This window comes from Accipiter gentilis, chromosome 10 (genome assembly GCF_929443795.1).
Source record: "Accipiter gentilis chromosome 10, bAccGen1.1, whole genome shotgun sequence".
NCBI lineage: Eukaryota > Metazoa > Chordata > Aves > Accipitriformes > Accipitridae > Astur > Astur gentilis.
In genome coordinates this window covers 26,313,337-26,334,257 of record NC_064889.1, presented here as the reverse complement: position 1 = coordinate 26,334,257, position 20,921 = coordinate 26,313,337, and the positions used below count along the sequence as shown (strand labels likewise).

General features: G+C 46.5%; 1 protein-coding gene across 6 annotated transcripts in view; it reads right to left on the bottom strand.

Moving 5' to 3' along the window:
* Positions 1-20,921, bottom strand: part of PPIP5K1 (diphosphoinositol pentakisphosphate kinase 1) — a 53,696-nt gene that overhangs the window by 30,913 nt on the left and 1,862 nt on the right. For 5 of the 6 annotated variants that reach the window (XM_049813067.1, XM_049813062.1, XM_049813064.1 and 2 more), the window contains exons 2-20: positions 17,707-17,876; positions 17,234-17,408; positions 15,460-15,655; positions 15,271-15,361; positions 14,188-14,273; positions 13,784-13,938; positions 12,673-12,774; positions 12,225-12,386; positions 11,052-11,173; positions 10,493-10,594; positions 9,201-9,287; positions 8,673-8,748; positions 8,036-8,145; positions 6,958-7,043; positions 6,424-6,552; positions 3,075-3,196; positions 2,115-2,297; positions 1,053-1,194; positions 204-427 (exon numbers count right to left, since the gene is read on the bottom strand). In XM_049813067.1, coding sequence (XP_049669024.1) covers positions 204-427; positions 1,053-1,194; positions 2,115-2,297; positions 3,075-3,196; positions 6,424-6,552; positions 6,958-7,043; positions 8,036-8,145; positions 8,673-8,748; positions 9,201-9,287; positions 10,493-10,594; positions 11,052-11,173; positions 12,225-12,386; positions 12,673-12,774; positions 13,784-13,938; positions 14,188-14,273; positions 15,271-15,361; positions 15,460-15,655; positions 17,234-17,380 — 2,322 coding nt within the window. In that variant the 5' untranslated portion in view covers positions 17,381-17,408; positions 17,707-17,876. The remainder of the gene's footprint in view (positions 1-203; positions 428-1,052; positions 1,195-2,114; positions 2,298-3,074; positions 3,197-6,423; positions 6,553-6,957; positions 7,044-8,035; positions 8,146-8,672; positions 8,749-9,200; positions 9,288-10,492; positions 10,595-11,051; positions 11,174-12,224; positions 12,387-12,672; positions 12,775-13,783; positions 13,939-14,187; positions 14,274-15,270; positions 15,362-15,459; positions 15,656-17,233; positions 17,409-17,706; positions 17,877-20,921) is intronic. The other variant, XM_049813063.1, reaches the window with a different exon arrangement.

Below are 20,921 nucleotides of genomic sequence, written 5' to 3'. Positions count from 1 at the left end.
ATCCTCATCCAGGAAGCCAGCCCCACCACATCTTAAGTCATAAATGGTTGCAGGCTTATACAAACACTGAGAGATATATCTGAGAAATACCTGTGATATGCTGCCTTGAGAGTTAACGTGCAAAAGAATTGAGAAAAAACAGACAGGGAAAGGGTCAGAAACTGACACCACAGACTTCGTCACACTGGCAGGACAGGCTATACCTGGGGTATGATCACATCTGCCAGGGCTTTGGAGAGTTTGAAGAGTTCAGCTGTGCCTTCCAGTTTCAGCGCACAGTTGTGCTGTACATCATACTTGATGCAGTCGTAGATATCAGGGATCTTGCTGATGTCGTAACGCCCATTCTTCATGCGGAAATCTCGTTCCAGCTTACTCCAGCGTTGCAGCATCAGTTCTAAAGTCTCACTGTGGTACAGCTGCAGGTCTAAACAGCAAAGAACACCAAACCACATTCACATCCTCACTACTTCTGTGTAGATTTCAGGTGACAGCTATGACTGACTTCTCCCAGCACAGAACGGCTCTGATTATTATGTCACCCATGGGAATCCTAGACTGGAAAAGCCACTGGATCAGCTGCACGGAGTTTTAACCTGCAGCAATAAGCTACTTCTGAAATACTTGAGAAAAGTGAAACTGTTTGCCTATTGGTTTGTCTGCCATAGATTGTGTGAAATGTCCCACAGATGCCTTTTTAAAACCTCTGCACTGTTATTAGGAAAGTTCTTAGAGATGAGCAAATCATGACTGAAAAACTTGCTGTTTAGTCTTGAGCTCCCTCCAGGAAATGCTTGAAAAAATCAGACATACCTCTCTAGGCTATACTGCTGCTATTTACATTCACTCTAAACCCAAGATCCACATATCATTTCCTTTATGTTACAGCTCTAACAGTAGTTGAAAGTGGAGTAAGAGCCTTCTACATCAATAGCACATACAGAATTTCACTTTAGAATTTCTTTACTACAGACAAACATAAACCATAGTGGTGTTTGGGAGCTCTGAAGATGTAACAATAAATGAAACTGCTTTCCAGTTCTGATGCTTACCTGCAGATTTTGGGTCTTCCAGACGTTTTCGTATCTGGGAGGTAAGATTCTCAATCAGGGTGAACACCTGGTTACAGACCTCTACTGGGTTCTGGATAAATGTCATGGAGTTTAGCAGAGAAGCACTGCCTGTAGGTGCTAGCTGAGAGAAGATACCAGTAGACATTAGTTAGTATCTTTACAGACTGTGAACACAAGATGTCTGCCTTTTGCAGCTGTACTGCTTTCTGATTAGGTACAAAAGTTGTGCTCCCACCTGAGCGTAATGAGCTGGCCTATGCCTAGGGGTAGTTAGGCATGTTTTAAAAACCTCCTCGGGACCAAACTCAGAGGTAGCAAACAACTGCTCCTATCAGATCAGACGTCCTCCACCTACAATATCCACTCTTGTCTCACTTTGCTTTTGTGCTTGAGCAGAAGGGGTTCAGAGAAGTTTGAAGTAGTTATTTGAGGTGATAAATATGTTCCTTAATGGTAATGGATTTCAGTCCAGTAATCAGATCACAGAATCTGGGAAAAATAGTGTTTTGGGGACTTGTTAGAGAAGCAGCTATACTGCTTTTATTGGTTGCTGTGCTGGATGTAGCCCATGCTCTCTACTCTGCATTTATCAGACACTGATAGGACCACAAAAGGGTTTGCATCCAAAAGATCTGTTCACACATGCACAGAGCACAGATCTAGAATCTAGCAAGGCATACTCCCTGTCCACAGCAACTGGTATTGTTCTGGGCACCATGCAGTAAACCACGAGAACTCTTCTTTTAGCACACCCATGAGAATAAAATGCACTGAGACTTCTAAAGGGAGAGGAAGGTACCATGATGATTCTTGAAGGGGACAGTGGAGCAACACCGAGGATTTTCCCTTGGAGAAGGGCAGGGGCCATTAACCTGCCCTTTCCCTCCTCAAGTTCTGTTTATACCCTGTAATTTTGACCAGAACTGATCTCAGACTAACCAAACTACTGTTCACATACCAGCAGGCTTCACATCAAACCACTGGAGCCATGCTATTCTCCTTCCAGATACAGGAAGCGACAAAGCCACACAGGTGCTTTACCTTTTCATAATCCTCTTCACAGAAATCAGCATCCTTCTGCATGATTTCATGCAGTCGTGCCTTCACTCTGTGTTGGCAGCTGCTAAGGGAATCACTGTCACTGTCCAGGAGACCGTTCATATTGGCACTTTTCACCATTTGCACCAGGATGGGGGTGAGCTCTCCCTCCAGGGCCAGCAAACCCTAAAGCAACACAGGACAAGATTTCAGCTATGTGCAGCCCAAGCAACAAACATTTCTGGTAGTTTCATGGCCAGCCTTCAGTCAACTTGAGTGAAATCTCAACTGCCCTTGAAGAACAGTTTTACGGAAACAGCACCTGCAGTCACCAGTGACTCTGGCATGCTTCTAGAGCTATTCAAGGCAAAAGGCCAGCTCTGCCTGCAGCAGCCCCATATTTGTCTAGGCAATTGTTGAGCAGCCAATTCAGTTTGCTGGAAAATGTTGATACACCAGAGGCTCTGAAGAACAGCTAAGGTCACCACCACAGGATTCCCCTTGGCTCCAGCTTTAACTGCAGATGAACCTGTCCTCTCCCCAGCCCGCACCCCACACTGCACCAAAGACATTTCATTCCGCTTTTAAATCCAGCAGTCAAGGAATGACCCCTCTGGCTGGGCAGTCACCCAAGAAACACTCATTCTGTAGGTAATTAATATTCAGCAACAGGTTTGATGTGCTCTAACATCAAACACCAGCAATACTCCATAAATAACTCTTTTTCCAGCCTGGGTCCTATCCTGGACAGGATACTAAAGGTAACATACATGTGCAGCTACACTGGATTTCCAGTACCGCCCCATACAGTTGCTCTTAGCGTAATGTGCTACCATCCTCCCAACAGAGAGTGGGAAGTTCCTAGGACAGCTCCTTCCTCATCACCAGATGTTTTCCTTTAGAACTGGCATATTTTAAGACTAATGTAGCAGACCTAACAGATGCTCAAAAGAGAGGAAGGACCTTTGCAAAAGCTGCTGCTGTCATCTGAACTCGTCCCTCATCTGAGGCATAAATCTTGAGATCATGACGGTAGGTGCTGTGCAGCCTTAGCAAGCCACATCCAGGGAAACCAGCGTAATCACCTGGAACAGAGAACAAACTCACAATTAATATTCTGACACCTGCAAAACTATCAGCTGAATATACTGCTTTAGACAACAAAATTTATTGTAGTAACAAAGTTATATAGAGAATTAATCATTTTCATAGCCAGCATTTAGGCTGCTCCCAAATAGACAGTTTTACTATATATGATGACTAGAAATTTAATTCAGGCTTTGCTTAACTTGGGAAAGTTCATTCTGAGGAAAAAAAGTGAGCATTCACCAGTCAAGTCTGATGCTGCCCAAATTCCGCAGCAACCCTCTCTGAACAGTCCGTAATTGTTCTGCTAGCCTGAATACCCCTGTGCAGAATAAAGATGCACACAAAAAAATTGCCTCCTTCTACTAGTTCTCTGCATACGAGCAGGTACTGCTGCCATCAGAACTGCAGGCAGAGTTATTCAGTAGGAAGGCACCCAGCTTCCAAAGCATATCCTGTAGAGCTACAATTATCTTGCGGCACAAAATGACAGTTTATTTATGGTGGCTGAGTCAACCACAGGAGTCAGATCAGCAATGGGAGAAAGCAACTCATGCAGGTCTCGAGTCTGACCCTCCAAAGACAGTGCAGTGGTGACTAATTTGCTGCTGCCTAGAATCCTATGATGATTTTGCACAGTACACAGTCACATTGCATGGGAATATGGGAAAACTGCTCCCAGCTCTGAGCTCACAACTCAGAGAAACACGCTGCTAGACAATGACAGACACCAGCCAGAAGTCAGCTGTATATCTGGACAAAGCTTCCATGTACCAACAGCTACCGAGAAACACAGCATCTCACTGCAAAATAAGATCTCTCCCTCTCCATGAATGACCATGTGAAGCAGAAGTCTCCAAAGCCATGATTCAGAAGGACTGAAGTCACCTTGTACATGCTCAGATCTAGCTCTACTGTGAGCAAAAGGGCAGCTAGTCAGTGCTCACCAGATATGGAGAAGTCAGTTCAGAAATGGCATAGACCATACCTTAGGGCTCAGCCCAGCTTGCTGGTAACTCCATTCCACTTGACCAGAGCTCTGCAGACAGGTCTCTTCTCTCAGGTTTTGGCTCATTACACTGCAATCTACTCCCTGTACTTCCACTGGAATTGCCTCTCTTGCACACTGTCTTCCAGTCTCCCCTATCTCTTGTCCAATCAGTGGCTCATCCTCTCAGCTCCAGGCTTCAGAGATCCACAACAGCACTAGGAAGTCCCCAGCCTAACTCACTGTTCCCATCTTCAAGAATGGCACACAGGCCTTCTCATGAAGATCCTCTGTCCGCTACTGCTTCTTCTCCTTTAGTCTCTGTGCACTGACAAGCTGCTGTAATCGTTGGCACCTTACGGTAAGCAACAGCATGTGCACTCAGTTTTCTCATCCTTTGGAAAGTTTATCCTCACATTTGCTAAAAATGTGTTCTTGAGATCACAGACATTTGACCTCACAGCTCACCTCCTTCGACCTGCTTGCAACGCTCCTCCTAATGCAGCCCAGGATACCATTTGATTTCATTGTGGCAAGGGCACATTCTTGGCCCATATTCAACCTGGTGCCCACCAGGACCCCTGCATCTTTTTCTGTAAAGCTGCTTTCCAGCTGGTTGTCTCCCAGCATATATTAGTGGGTTGTTCCTCCCCAGAAGCAGGACTTTGCAATTCCCCTTGTTGAACATCATGAGGTTCCTGCCAGCCCATTTCTCCAGCCTGTTGAGGTCCCTCTGGATGGCAGCATGACTCTCTGGCGTATCAGCCACTCCTCCCAGTTTTGTGTCATCTGCAAACTTGCTGAGGGTACACTCTGCCCCATCACCCAGATCATTAATGAAGATATTAAAGAGGATCAGACCCAGTTTTCACCCCTAGGCTACACTGCTAGTTCCTGGCCTCCAACTAGACTTTGTGCCACTGATCACCACTCTCTGAGCCCAGCCATTTAGCTGGCTTTCAATCCACCTCACTGTCTGCTCATCCAGCCCATACTTCCATCAGCTACGAGGATGTTCCCAGAGACAGTGTCAAAAGCCATACTGAAGTCAAAGCAGGCCATAGCCATTGTTCTCCCCTCATCTAAACAAGCCAGTCACTTCACTGTAGAAGGTTGTCAGGTTGGTTAAGCATGTCTTCCTTTTGTGAATCCATGCTGACCACTCCCAATCACCTTCCTATCCTTCATATGCCCAGAAATGGTCTCCAGGATTAGCTGCTCCATCACCTTCCCAGCGACTGTGGTGAGAATGACAAGCCTGCAGTTCCCTGGGTCCTCCTTCTTGTTGTTTTTGTAGCTAGGAGTGACATTTCCTCTCCTCTAGTCCTCAGGCACCTCCTCCAGTCTCCACAGTCTTTCAAAGATAATCTACAGTGGCCTGACGGTGAAACCTGCCAGATCCCTCAGCACTCGTGGGTGCATCCCATCAGGGCCCATGGACTTAGGTATGTCCAGTTTGCTTAAATATTCCCTGACCCAACCCTCTACCACCAACGGTAACTCTCCCTTATTCCAGAAGGAAATCTTCTCCAATTCAATTTAAATTAGCTTAATTAATTTGAAATTTAATTAATTAAATTGAATTAATTAAGCATACAAGTCAAAGATAAGCAGTATCCAATACTGGTCTCACCAGATCAATACAGTAGCAGTGTATTACTTCTGACTTGGATGAAAAAGGCAATCTCCGCCTTTTTTTTTTTTCCTTTGGGGTCTTGTTGATCTGTGTGTGTACTAAAGGCTTTTCAGTGTCACAGAATTATGCAGAGAAAATACGGAGAAGTTACCTTTCTGTTCTCCTGTCTCAAGGCAGAATTACCTGTCTTCCAAGACAGAATTCCACTGTTTTCTACATCTGAGCTAAATTCCTTGTTAATCATACATAAATTTTGAATTGTATTTGCTGCATCAGAATGTATCTTATTAGAATGGCTTCTCTTTTTTGAATACTGGCACATTAGTTGGAAGAATGTTATTGCGCTCCAAGACATACTAAAGTTTAACCACTGCAGCAGACAACTCTAGCCATCTTAGGGATCTTGGGGTGCAAAACCCACCTGAATTATTTATCCTTACCAGGTCAACTCAAAAAAAACAAGAACAGTGGTGACCTGAGTCACACAGGCTGCACACAGCCCACAGATGTCTGAGCATCCCTCACATTGGCAATTAGTCACCTGGGCTGGGCAGCCTGGCACAGTCACGGGACAGGACCAGAGATACATGGACAAAGCTTACCTTGGCCACCAGGGTACATACAGCGAAAGGCTCGCCCCAGCTCTTCTGCCTGGACCCTTCCTGCTGGTGTCAGCTCTCCACCCCACTTAAGCACCAGGAGGAGGGATGGGGAAGACTCTCGGCGAGCTTCTAGGAGACAAACAAGTACTCACTACATCAGATCTCAAAGCTGATCTTGCAGGGGGAGAGGAGGGAAGGAAGAAGAGGTTGTCATCAGCACCTTGCAGAGCATTCTCAACACAAGCCTGACCCAAAATCACCAGGAGCCAAACCAGCAAGTACAAAATTAAGAGTCATTACTTTTTGAAGGTATAGGCTGACATTCATGAAATTGGAAGCATAATCCCTGTGGCACCATCCAGGGTATATTGGTACACTACATTATGCATCACTCCAACCCTTCATATGATGTGAGCAAAGATAAGATATGTGCAATTTTGCTCGCACATCCAGAGGCCTATATAGGTAGGAGAGCTGCACGCACTCTTGAACACCAGGCTTGAAGATCATGACAGCAACATCAGGTTTCTTTACCTTCATCTTCACTTGCAGCTTTTGGATGTCCATGAGGCAGATAGGTCAACTGAACCTTACGGTTAATGCCAGAAAAATGTCCATACCTGTCACAAGGAGAGGGGGGGAAAAAAAGTTTAAACAAATCAACTCTACTCACCCTTTGCCCAGAGGTCCCTAGGCAGCACACAGCAAAAATACAGCACAGGCAAGGGACTTTCTGCTGCAACACCAATTGCCACGGAACATGAACATTTTTGCCATCTACCTGTGATCTGGCACGCACTCCCAAGAAAAGCCAAACAAATCCCCCAAATGAAATTCAAAGATAAATTTACTTGCCTGCTCTTCGGCTGACAACACTCTGTGCTCTCACACCCCACTGGGGCTTTAATCAACCTTAGTTAATTTCTATCTACATCTTTAACAAGTGAATTAATGAGATCACAGAAAAAAAAACAATCTGCCAGATGCTCTGAGGATAACCACATCTCTAACGAGCAGAAAGAGTAGGGGAAGGAATCATAGCAAAAATTCATCCTCTGTGCTCCACAGACATGGCTTGAACACAGACACTGCCTGTGTACGCCACAGTGAGCTACAGTTCTGAGAGAAATCCTTCTTTTGTTTCTAAGATGCCAACACCACCATATTGTCTTTTATTTGGGCTGTATGAAACCTAAGAGGACACAAACATCATTTCATGTTTTCCAAGCTCCTTTTTGTTAAACTTCTGGCACCGGGACAACCTTATTTAAAACAAGATTTCTTCCAAATTTACCAAAATGCTTCATATCAATGTGGTCCCTACAGGACTCTGGTTCCTCTCCTGCAGCAAAGGAAGCTCAGTTTTGTCACAAGTTGTTTAGCCAAAAAACAGACACACTTGGAACAAGAATCAGCAGTGGTTTTGATGCCAAAAAGAAAATGTTAAGAGCATGTCACCTTTCATGTACAGCTGCTAACAGGGAATGGAGGAGACTCTGACTTCTGGGGGAGCCAGCTGGCCAGGACAGCAGCAGCACAGCTTGCTTCTACATCACATGCTGACCCGCGGCTCTGAGACAAACTCATGGTGCCCCAAGATATGAACCCTTACATCTCCAAGACGCTCTTCAGCTGTTCCAGTTTGGATTTCCTCTCCTCAATCTCACAATCACTGTGGGTTCCCAGGTCCACCACAAGCTGTCGTGCAATGTCCAGCACTTCCTGTTGGAGAGCAGACAGTCTCAAGCATCCAGCAATTCTGCCTCAGACTCACCACTGTACTCTTGCAAGGCCTCCAGATGGCTTCACCCAGTATCAGGTCCACACAGACACTCGTCAGGGACACATCATTTCATAAGACACAGCTCAGGCAGGACAAACTTTCACACTGCAGTTTGCTTCATCCCCACCCTGGGCACCAGCCCTGTTCAGAAACAAGCAGGTACCTCCAACTGCCACACTGCCTAGCCTGGACCCATCCTTCAGCAGAGACAACCGCACAGGTGGGCAAGCTGCATCAGGTCATCCCCATCTTACAGTCTTCACATCAGCTAGGATGCTAAGTTTCCATTCTGCTTTCATACTATCACCCAGCTGAGTGTGCACGGGCTGGGGAATGAGAAAGGGAGTGTTTGTGTGACAGACTGTCGCCCTTTTGAGTGTTTCCACCCTTCCAAAGAATTGCCTCACACTGGGATTCGTATTACCTGCATGTCCCACACTGTAACCCCAAAGAGGACTCCCCTCACCTGTAGCTGCTCTGGTTTCTTCAGCTTCAACTTCCCTGTCTTGTAGCCATCATATTTCTCAAATAATTCAAAGAACCTGAACAGACAACAAAGAACCCTGATCCATTTTCTGCTGTTTCAGTGCTACAAGGACTGTCATCCCTACATATGCATTCACGCTCTGTTCTTCAGGGAGAACCAGCAGGCCCACTGGCTCCTTTCTGTGCTTCAGAAATTCTGAAAAAAACAAGTATTTCCAGCTGCAGGTACAAAAAGGAAGCAGTCACTAGCTTCCCATTTAGTGGGGCACTTCCCTTTGCAGCACCTAGAAGAACAAGAACATTTGTTCTTCCAGTGTTCACACAGAAGGTGCCAGGATCCTTATGCACAAAGGGGGCTCCCTCAGTTGGGCAGAAAGCATTTGCTTGAATGGAGCCAGAAAAAAACACTGCCTCCCATGCACTCAGGCCTTCTGCTCCTCCTTTTGATTCAGAATATGGGCCCTCCTCACTTCCCAGCAGCACAGCATCTTCTTGCCTTGACTCTTACCGGGGATGCTTAACTTCCATCTTCATCTTCTGCTTTGGGGTGCGATCTCCATGCCGGATGACTGCAATAACACAACGAAGCTCCATCCTGGGGAAACACAAGATACAGCTGACAAATGTGCCCCTACACTCCAGAACTGCCACCAGAAAGTAGCTTCCCATTGTTCTTTCAGTTCCATCCTTTTGACAGCTGCTTTCCTCATCAGTGGCAGAACTTCTCCCAGGCTAAACCAGGCACAAGTGCCAAGGCTGTAAAAGCAGTCAAAGTACTGCAGACCCTACCAGGTCATCTGGTTTCCTATCAGGGAAAAGCACCACAGTACCATAATATGACAGGCAGCAGAAAGGACAAGGCTGAATGTTACAGAATCTACAGAAACGATATAGAAAGACCCAGGAAAAAAACAACTTGATTCAGAAGAATGGTTATACAGCTGGGGTCCTGTCTTTGAGCAACCACTAAGAGCTGTATGTAGAAAGATCCCACAGCAATCAGCCACCTGCAGAAACCAGTAGTTAGGCTGGCTAATTTCAGAATGGCTACATGAGTTTGCTTTTTCAGATACTACAACATCCAACTATTTCTTATAGGATCGCAGAGAAATGGGGATTGATTCTCAGTCTCATTGTCACAAGGTGTCATTGAAGCCAGCAGTCCTGTGAGCTGTGCAGTGTTTGTGTTTGCCAACGTTTTCCAAATGATCACACAGTAAAAGAAGGATGAATACATACTCTCAATCTACCATTTCTGCAGCAGCTACTTTGTTCACTTCATACAAGTGTACAAGTGTGCTGAGGATCACAAAGAAACTTTTGCCTTTGGTCCTTTAGCCTTATACGGGGGAAAACTAGCAAGGCCAACAGTATCAAATGAGGGTCTGCCAAGTGTACAGGTAACATGAATACTTCAGCTAATCGTCTTCCACCCACAGCTCAACATGCGTTTTCTCCAAGTAGCAGCCTACTGAACAGTGAGCCAGCTATAGCGATGCCCTGATCTTTTTCCTGTGCTGATAAAGAAATTGGGCCTTCTGAAAGCCATGTGAGCAGTTTCTGTAATTCCTTCAATGACTGCTCATCTGCATTCATCAAACCTATGACTAATTTACAATCTGTCTTCCCTTTTGTGTGCAAAAGGGCTAAGCCTTTCCACAGGCATTTCAGGGTTGCAACCAACACAGCAGCTGGAGAACGCCATGCTGCTGGGTGATGTCTGTCCCTTGGACAGGGTTTGCACTTTGTCCCTCATGTAGCCATCACCAGCATTCTTTTGAGAGGATGGCAGGTACTCACATGGTGCCTGAGGTTGTGGGGACAATGGGAATGTCTTCTGCCTCTGTTGGGATGGACCAGGGAATATGAAACTGGGGAGCCAATTCCCGCATGATTATATTTCTGGAAAAAATGAGAATACAAAACTCACAAGGAATTCCATTCCCTTGGTCCTCCACTTCCTCCTTAGTGGTCCAGCTGACAGATTTGAAGAGAGCCACAGAATGTCTCCCCACTTTCCTCGCAGAGACATCTATCACACCATGGGCTAGTCAGGGCACCCAAAAAGGACACCAGTTTCCCTCCCATCACCAATACCACAGCTGGGCTTAGCATCCAGTGAAATGCTCTGTAAGATACACCTAGCTGTAGACAAAGACAGCTAATGCCAATGCAGACAGGAGCTCCAGAGGCTAAAAATAATTAACTCATTCCTCCCAGAGCCAAGCTTTCACCTGCTGAACAAATGTTCCCACATGAACCACCTGCAGACTTCTCCGACGTACTGATCAGGACTCCACATTCATTTTACTTTGCTATGAGTCACCTTACCCGCTATCAAAACTTGAATTCTACATACCCAAGGATTTTGGCACAGTCATCGTAATACTTCATAGAGTTCTTCACAAAACTGAAGCCGTTCACATCGCAAACAAAAGAGTGGCCATTTGCCCGCAGGAGGTCGAACCCACACACTGTTTGCTGCATGAGGAAGCAGAGGACAGAGGACTCAGGCATGCTGTGAGGGAGTGCAGCAAGGGGACGGCAGCTGCCCAGCCAAGCGGGCGCACACACAGACCAAGCCCATGTACACTGCCCAGTTCAGCTCCACTGGTGCTGCAGCCGTCCTCCACTCTATGCCTACCTCATGAGCCATGAAGAAGCATGCAAATACACTCCCTAGCCAGCAGTAACAGGCCCTTTAGAGGAACCTTTACACCCTCACAGCTGTATCAAAGGCCCAACCCACGAGCCCCCAGATTAAGCCATCAGGGCTGCCCCTCTACCTCCCAGAGCTCTAAAGGCTTAAGACAAAGCAGCTCCTGGCTCTCCTGCTCTTGCCTCTAAAACCAAGAGTTTTGAGCCAGACTGACAAGTACAGACAATAACTGGTGCAGACACAGATATCCATCGCTATGTAGAAAAGGCTACAAGGTAGAACAAGCCCACAGCTGTATCACAACAAATGCATGGGTTGCAGATTGCAGTGGGGGCAGGAACAAGTAGCCAAGTGCTTCTTCTGCTGCCATTGCTGAACATGTCATGTAACCATACCTAGACTCACACACTCACTCTACCGACCTGTAAAATAGAACACAAATGTGCACCAAAGCCAGATCAAAAATACAACAACAACAACAACAAAAACAAACCAGAAGAAAAGATGACCAAGCTTTCCACACAAACACAACTAGGAAACAGTAAAGGCAGGACAAGTGCAGGTCAGATGGACAGCAGCATGCTCAGAATCTGGTATTAAATGCTCAGATGTACGCTGGAGACCAGCCACCTGCCAGCACAGAGGGGATTTGCTGCAGGCCCTCCTGCCTTCCCAGTCATCTCTGACCAGCAAACTGCCACGGCCAGCAGGACCAGCTGCACCCAGCCAGCAGAGACAGCAACTGGCATCAGTTGTGGAAGACTGCCACACCAGAGACACATCAGGGTAACAGAGCTCAAGCTTTAACACTGACCAAGATTCAGTTCAGACATTCATGGAGTATCCTGCTTGCATAGGGGAGAAAACACAGACCTTAAAGGCTACACAGACTTTCCGGGCAACTAGTTTCTCCATGGCAGTCAGCATGACTGGGTAACGGATTTCCTTCCCTTCACTGTCCCGTTCAACCTTCCCATCCAAAGCAGGGGATTTGCGAGCTTCTGCATGGGCATAGTCTGGCCCAACAGTGTACACCTGGGAAGAGAAATAGTTAAACCTGACATAACCACCTAGACTAACTGCAGCTTCCAGAAGGTATTTCTACTGCAGACACGGAGAGAAGAAGACCAGATGGTCTTGTGCATTCCTCCTGTTATGACCTACAGAACACCCACTCCCCTCTTTGGGATCCACGCTGCACAGTCAATGCCTCACAGCTAAAACAAACACGCCAGAATCTAAGCAGGACTAAGCAGGACTGCCCAACCTTCAGCCATCCCAGGCCTGGAGAAGGAAGGAGCTATTCCAGGCCTTTCCTTACCTTTACATCAGTGCCATCTGTAGGCATGAACTCCTCATAAATGTATGAGCCTGTCTTCCTCACACTGCTTTCTGGGGAGTACACACTACTCCGGCTGCCAATCTGAAAGCACAGAATAAACATCTCAGGGAAGAGCAGGGCGCTCCTTTTCCTAGATGGAACAACAAAAAACATAAGCTTCATCCCATAAGTAGAGAATTAGCAGAACACCTCTTGGAACCCCCAGCTATTACGGCACACTTATTTATGGGGGACAAAAGATACTCCAGAACACAGACAGTAGGTATGTCCTTTTCCAGGCTTTAAAGAGGAGAGAAGTTATTATAGATCATTAGGTTGACTCCAATCACTACAGGGATATGGAACAAAAAACAGTGGATAAAGACCTAGAAAGTAAGGAGCCTAGCTAATAAACAAATTAAAATAAACGATGACAGGTGATAATCAGACCAATTTAACCTCCTTTGAGGGCAGCTGACTGATCTTATGGACAGAGGAGGATGATGTTGTCATATTTAGTAAGGCTTTGGATACAACCTCAGGTGGCATGCCTGTATGTTAGCTAAGGAAACAATCATTTTAAGATTATTAATAGCAGATGCATAAGTGATTGGAAAAAAGATATATCACAGCTATTGCCACTGTTTTCTGGCAAAGTGGGGGAAGTGAGTAAGGGCAGATTCCCTGTGGAATCTAGGAATAAATACTGCATTTATCACATTTGCAAGCTACACTAAGCTGAGAAGGGCAACAATGATGTTAGAGGACAGGAACATAATTTTTTTAAAAAATCATCTTGATAAACTGAGGAACTGATCTGGAAAAAACAGTATGCAATTCAATAAGGGACACAGTTCTCCATGACTGCTAGACAGGACACAGGTCAAACAGAGGATGGGGAAGGCGAAGTCAGCACTACCACTAAAATATGTCCTTCTGCAATTCCCAGGTAGATGGGGTTGAACTAAAAGTTCTAAGAAGGTCTAGATTTCCCCAACACAAAACCTTCCTTTCCCCTTCTCCTGCCCCAACATTCCCTCCTGAAGCTACATGGGTCTCAGAGCTACAGATCTGCTGGTTCCAACACCAAAACTGGAGTCCCCCTCCTCACCTTCCGAAAGAGCCGCTGGCTGCCCCCACCTGCTGATGTTGGGTAGTAAATATACACATTATGGTCTTCAGCACTGACTGGCTTCTCTACAAATGGCTTTGGGAAAACAGCTCCGTTTACCTCCACGTGGTCCTCTCCTTCCACCAAGTTGCACTCTGAAGACAGAGCACCACAGCAGTATGTTAGAAAAGGGTGAGACAGCCTTAGTGCAAAGTTGAAGCCCAAGTCCACTGGCCTTCAGTCCGGGCTAGTCAGCCAGTTTTGCTGTTGGGACCTTTGTCCGCAAAAAACAACTGACTTGTGGATCAGGCCTCTTCAAGCTGATTATCAGGACCTGTTCTCTGCAGAATATCTTAAATAGTACAGTATGTGAAAATGCCTTTCAGTAGAGCCTGGGCACTGACCTTCTGGTCTATCAGGGTCTCGATTGAGCACAGCATAGCGGGGCAAGTCTATTCCCTCTTCCTGAAGGATCCGATACACTTCACGCCTGTAGAGGACAGAAACAGTGTCAGAAGACTCTAGAAGGTCCTCAGTACATGCCAAGGGAAAGGCTTCGCTTCCACTGATGAAAAACAAAGTCAAATGAATACAAAAAAGCCTCAAGACAGAGTGCAAATACTTCTCAGCACATGCTCTCCAGATAAGACCTACAGGCTATGGGGCATGCCCCAGTCCTACTCCAGACAGAGATGTCCCAGAGTAAATCTCTATCTGACCTAAACATGGATGCTTATTTACTAGCACATGCCCAACCACCAGCAACACACCCAGCACATGCCACCTACCCAGATCTGCCCTCTCGAAGGGTGCCCTGTCATGCTAGGCTGCCCAATGCCCAGGCCGGGCAGATGCAGCAGAGCCTCTTTTCATCCTGTGTCAGTGCAATTCTTCCACTAGAGTTACACTTTGGGGTACCTGTCAGCACCCACAGGAACACGCCTCGCAACCCAAAGACATGGCAGAAGGTTTGGGGTCTGGTATGAGCCCCACCTATATACAGCCAAAGCAGTCTGGCTGTATGCACTTAAGTATGTGACTGCTGGTGGCCTCTACCAAGAGCTGACTGAGAAGTCCCTTGAAGTGTCTAATCAACATACCCTCCTCAGAATCTGACCTGGCCTTGCTTCTGATGTCTGGCCCAGAACCCCATCCCACTACTTGGCTCTCCTACTCAGAGACTAGTCTTTTTGTCTTAGTCGTGGCAGTCTCATTCTGCAAGACCTCTTCCACTTCCTACTTGATCTAGCCATTCCTTACAAGACATCTGCACCAGAAAATGAAACATGTCAAGTCTCAATGGGTTTACCCCAAAATCTATTCCCCTCCATGTTTTGGGGAAACAACTCTTAAAAGCCACTGCTAAGGTCCCATTCCTCCCCAGCTCACTCATTTGCGTGTGGCCACGAAGACGAAGTTTGCACAGCATGCTGAGGAGAGGAATCAAAGGGAGAGGGAAGGGGCTTTAGTGGATCACAGACACCTACCTGTCCTGGATATAATACTGCATATCAAGGTCATTAATCAGAAATGGCTTGCACAGCTTGGCATAAGCAACCGCCTTATCCAGTGGGAACCCTGAAATACAGAGGGAGCGGGGGGCAAGGGTGGAAGAATGAGTGGAAGCTCCCTTGCACAAATCTCAAGCAGGCTAAGGCCTGCCACAGACTTTTTACCTTTGGAGTGGAATGATATTAGGCAGTCACAAGAGGGCCAGTTCTCCACCGGTTCATTCAGAATAACATCTTCCCCCATAATCACCACTGTGATATACTCAAACTTGCACAGACGCTCCAGAATCTGTGTCATGGGCTTTGACTTGGACTTTTTGGTCATGGCACAGATTCCAACCACAATCTGCCGTTCAGGTGGCTAAGGGAAGACAGAGATCAGTTTAGTGCAGGATCAACTACTTTACGGCATTTAAACTACAACAGTGTAGAAATGCAGCAATGCAGAACAAACAAGGGGGTTTCTTCCAACCTTACACACTTATAGCTCTTGCTAGACTCAAACCCATACACACTTCCAGCTCCCACAAGAGTCCACTGGGGGACATCATTAAGGACCAGCCCAAAACAACTGCTTCTTTGCCAGGTATTATGTACCTCCTCCTTTTACTGGGCACTAATGCTAAGGTCAAAAATAAATACCTGGCACCTGAACAAGCAGCAGGAACTGGAATCCCACATCATGTTCTCTGGCCCACAACTCACCAAGGCAGTAGGTGGACTTAGGCAGGCTCAGGAAAGAGCCACAAATATTTTATAGCAAAAAAGTCCAGGAGCTGTTTGTCTTATGTGAGAGAAAATGAAGGGGAGATTACAACAATAAGTAGCTATGAGTAGAAGAGAAACAGTACCAAGTGCTCTTCCATGTATCTGACAAAGGTACAAGATCCAGTGGGATGAAGTTGCGTAAGTCAAGAAAGAAGGCAGGCATTCAAAAAGCACTGGTAACAATAACAGAGGAACAGGCTGAGGTCCGTGGTGGACTTCCGTCAACGTCTAGAAACCCCAGACTGGATGTTTTCCTGACAGATTAATTCTGGCCCAAGCAAGATTAAATGCAGTGAGATCATCTGAAGTGATACACAGTGATAACTGCGGGTTACCCAGCACAAACAATTGTGGCTTCAGACTGTAAGCTGAGACTTTAGAAGTTACTCCACAGACTTGCAAAGCCAAGGTTCAACAGCAAGAGCAACACCTGGAAAGTGAAAGGGTTTCCAAATCCTTCACCACACCTGATAAATAGTTCCTCACTGAGCATCAAGGTACACAACACTGCATGGGTTTGAAGGAAGCCCATGTGGGCTCTGAGGTCAACAACCCACTTGCAATGGAGACTCAAGGTACAGAGGCAATGGAAATGACTGCTGCATTGGTGTATGGTCCCAGCAATTCACACAGCCAGCAGCAATGTCCCTGCAGCATCCAAGTCCCATGTGCAGAACAGCAAATATAACATTTAATATAACACTGAATAGGGGCCAAAAGCAGTCAGGAGCTGGAGATCATTCTCCTTTCTGCATCCTGTTCCTGGAGATTACAGAAAAGAATAAATGCTTCCTTTCCGCAGACACACCTTTGCCCTTTTCACAGTTCCCAGAGTTTTCCTGAAAAATCTCCCTGATGAAACAGAAAGATTTACAGGAGTTTCAGGGTTAAGTTGCTAGGACAAAGAAATCTGCTATAGTACCTGAAAAAGACCCACAAGTGAAAAGGCTAGGATTTACTGCAGCATGAGGCAGCGAGTATGGCAGCACGACAATGCAATACGTCCTGTCAGAAATGACGTTGCTGTTCCCCACGGTTGTGCCACACAGCCTGGTGCCATGTCCCCTGAAGTCCTGACAACCTATGGCCTCAGCAGCAACCGCGCAAACCCTGGCTGACACCCAGGAATTCTGCACAGATGCTCCAACCCAGAATGCTGGGACCTCCTTACCGACTCCTCCTCTTCATCATCTTCAAAGAAATCGGTTTCGTCTGTCTTCATGTTTGATCCCAGAAAGTCTGTCTCATCGTCCCTGGAACCGACAACAAACCTGGGAGTGGAGTTCTCTCCCTCACTGGAGGTCGTCAGGGACGACATTGCAGCTTTGGTGGCCGACCATCCCGCTCTGGAACCACAGCATGCAAAAAGGGATAGAGACGGTCAGATGCAGGGCAAGCCAGGGGCCAGTTGTGCTACTGGAAGCAGGTGATGGTGGGGAGGGCAGGGACTGATCTAGCATGAGTGATCCCAGGGAACATGCTGCTCAGCACAAAAGGAGGGAGCAGAAAGAGACCCTCGGGGTGGGAGGGCATCCAGGATTCAAGATAGTTTTAGATAGGCAGCTCCATTGTGAAACTAACCCCTTTGCACCAACTGGGAAAGGGACAGTCTCACCACCAGCACTGAAATCATGTAAACCTTACAATGATGCATGCTCCAAGTCGCTGTCTAAATCATGGAAGGGGACAGTGGACACTCTCGTAGGCTTGTACACCCAAAGACATCAGCTGGGACTCCAGAATTTAGGATGAAGCTTAGGACAGTGACAGTGACTTTCCAATCGCCAATTTTCATCCTTTCAGCTCAAGAAGACCTACAGAAACAGAGAGACCAGTTTGAGAGGTGCATGAGTTTGCAGGAAGGAGGGAAAAGGAAGAAGGGACAACTCTTTGGCAGGGAAAGAGGACACCAAGGAAGCACCAGCAACAGTTTGGGTTGCAGGTCAGGGTTTCTGGGTTTGCAGGCTGGCTCTGATTTATGCTGTGACCATGGAAGCCAACAGTCAGGATACAAGCTATGCTTTATAAACACCAGGAAAGGAGTGTGTCTTGCACTGTCACCTACAATAGCAGCACTGTCTGCTGAAGAAGTGACAGAATTTGAATACACAGTACGCATGATCTGTACACACCAAGGACACAGCTGTTCACTTCTGACCATAGCCGCACATACATAAATGTCAAGCGGTTGCCCTTTACCATGTTTTCCCCAACTGTAAAGTGGTGAAAAGTATTCCACCCATTAAGTGCAACCTTGAGAAGAGGACATTGTGAACACCTCATGGTATTAAGTACTTCCTAAAAATGGACACGAGACACTCTCTACCGCTGCTTCTCATGCTCTCACATGATTTTCAGCACTCCCCAGATATTTCCTGCTCTTTTGAACACGCTTTCCCTTACAGCCAGTACACCATAAGAGACCATACTGCCACATACAGCTGTCAGTTCCCAGTCCTCTGGCAGCTCTTCCTCACAGAGCAGAGGAGGCACGCTCAAATGCCATCAGCCTACCAGCACAGTTTCACAGTAGGTGAGAATCCCCTCACCAGGAACAACAGAGGGGATTAATCCATTCAAGTACAGTGGGAATGTGCAAAAGAAACAAACACACAGAGCAATCCAGCTGCTTGTGAAATTCCCTTGGAAGTACGGGTAAAAATAAAGCATGCCTCCACGCAGAAAGGCTGTGCGTGCTCCCAGAAAGGACAGGAGATGTAGCAGGTAAGTGCTCAGAGAAAATGCTGGAGTAGAAGCACACCAGACAAGGTCCCGCAGCCACACTACCAGGCACTGGTTCCACAACAAGCCTGTCAGTTATCATGCCAGATGTACTGGGGGAGCCGACTCCAACCCAACAGAAACCAGAGAAGTGACACAGCAAACCCAGACTTTGCACCTACCACACCAAGGATGATATCCTCTGCCTGACTCCCAGATCACGCTGGTCTTCCGCTTGTGCACCAAGCCCCGCGCTGCCTGCTAACACACAAACCTTGAGGCACAGGGCACACCCAGCACAGAAAAATGTCCCGATCACCAAGAGTTAAAGCTGTAATTCACCTTCAGTGCTCTCTGCTGGTGGGACCAACAGCGCTGGCAGACTAGGCTATACAGGCATTTTACTGTGTGCTTCATATAGCCCTACTATTTCCACACGAGGACAAGAGAAGGATTCCCGACATCCTCAGGAACCATTCTCATTCCTGTGCCCTGCTGCCTCAGCACACCAGTGCAGAACGAGACCTTAGCAAGTAAACTGCCAGCTTGATGGCTGATGATTTAATGAAGTAAAGCATGCAAGAAGAGGAGGAGGGTTGTTTTCTCCAATCCCTTACTCTCCCCTCCCTCCTGGAAAAAACAGATCCAGCAGGAGGAAAACCTTTGCCCTAAGAACTAAGAAAGCAACAAGCTCTCTACATACCTGCTCCTATCCCAGAAGAAAGCTTCTGCCTTGCTCTGTAGCTATTTCTAGAGACCATGACACACCATACTCGAACCAGGTAAAAACCTAGAGCCTCACTGAAGCATCAGGCATGCCCTTGGTGTTAACAGGGAAAGCCTCATGATCTCAGGTTGTTTCTGGTGTGGTGAAAGGGAGAGGGTATAACCAAAACTTTTTTCAAGTTTCTCTTTAAAGTCAATCCCTTATGTGACTACATTTATACCAAGAGAGACTACAGACGCTTGATGAAACAGAACTTTTAGCTACAGGCATAACTAAGGCGTCTAAAACTCAGACAGACTGTTACTCCTAAAGGGAAACAGGCAAGGGGAGCTGTCTTCTGCTATCAAAGGCTATTATCGTGAGGTTTTGCCACCATGCCTGAATCAGGTCTAGCGCTGGGCTATCAAAGAGTTTATGTGCCAGGAGGGTGGCAACTACCCTTACAGAAACAGTAATGGCAATGTTCCTGTATGCCACACAGCCCACACCACCACCACAGTGTTACTTCTTTTCTTCAAACCTAGAGCTATGAGAAGCACTGACAGTATGCGATGCTGATGGTTCTGCACCATTCTCATTGCTTCCTGAGCTAACTGCTTCTAGAGGTCATACATTCAGACCAGTCCCCACTTGCTGAGAGTGCTACAGGTCTCACCTTTCACTAATCACAGCAAGAAAATTAAGTGTTGAGTTAGTGCTGCTGGCTGTATTGTCCAAGGGAGACAAAAGCATTAACACACCTCTGGCACACACACACAAAAAGGTAAAGATGGTTCTGGCTTTGAATATAGAATATTTAGGCTTGCTAGTGCCATCACAGATACACGAGGAAGTACACACCAGCTGTTAGAGCTAAAGACATTCTTGCACTCTTCCAAGAAGGGCAGCTATGATCTGCTACACAATCATACCAAAGGTCACCGTAATCACCTAACAGCAATCAGAAGCTGCTGACACGCAACCTGAAACTGAGACATAGACCTTGCCTCTAAGTGTCGTAGGACTAATTCAGCTCCTTAGACTACCCTGTATTAGTGGTAAGAAATGAGATAGCAAGCTGTTTCCGGATCTCCAGCAGATCATTCTGTGCTGTTCAGATAAGCATGTTCACAGAGTAAAGAGATTTATTCTTTGTGCCCCACTTCTAAGGTACCAGAAATTTCAGGGAGAAGAAGGTATGGCCAGGTCTTGTATTAACTTTGGACTCAGTGTGACATTAACCACTAAAAAAATAGTTTTGGGTGTTGTTTTTTTGTTTCATTTTGTTTTTTAAACAAAGCCTGTTATAGGTGCAGATGCACAATTTGTAAGCACAATCCCTACAGTGAAGGGCTGAAGGACAAGGACTGCAGCAACCAAACAAGGCTGATCACTTCGCTGGTGGGAGCAGGCATGGGAGGTAGAAGAGGCA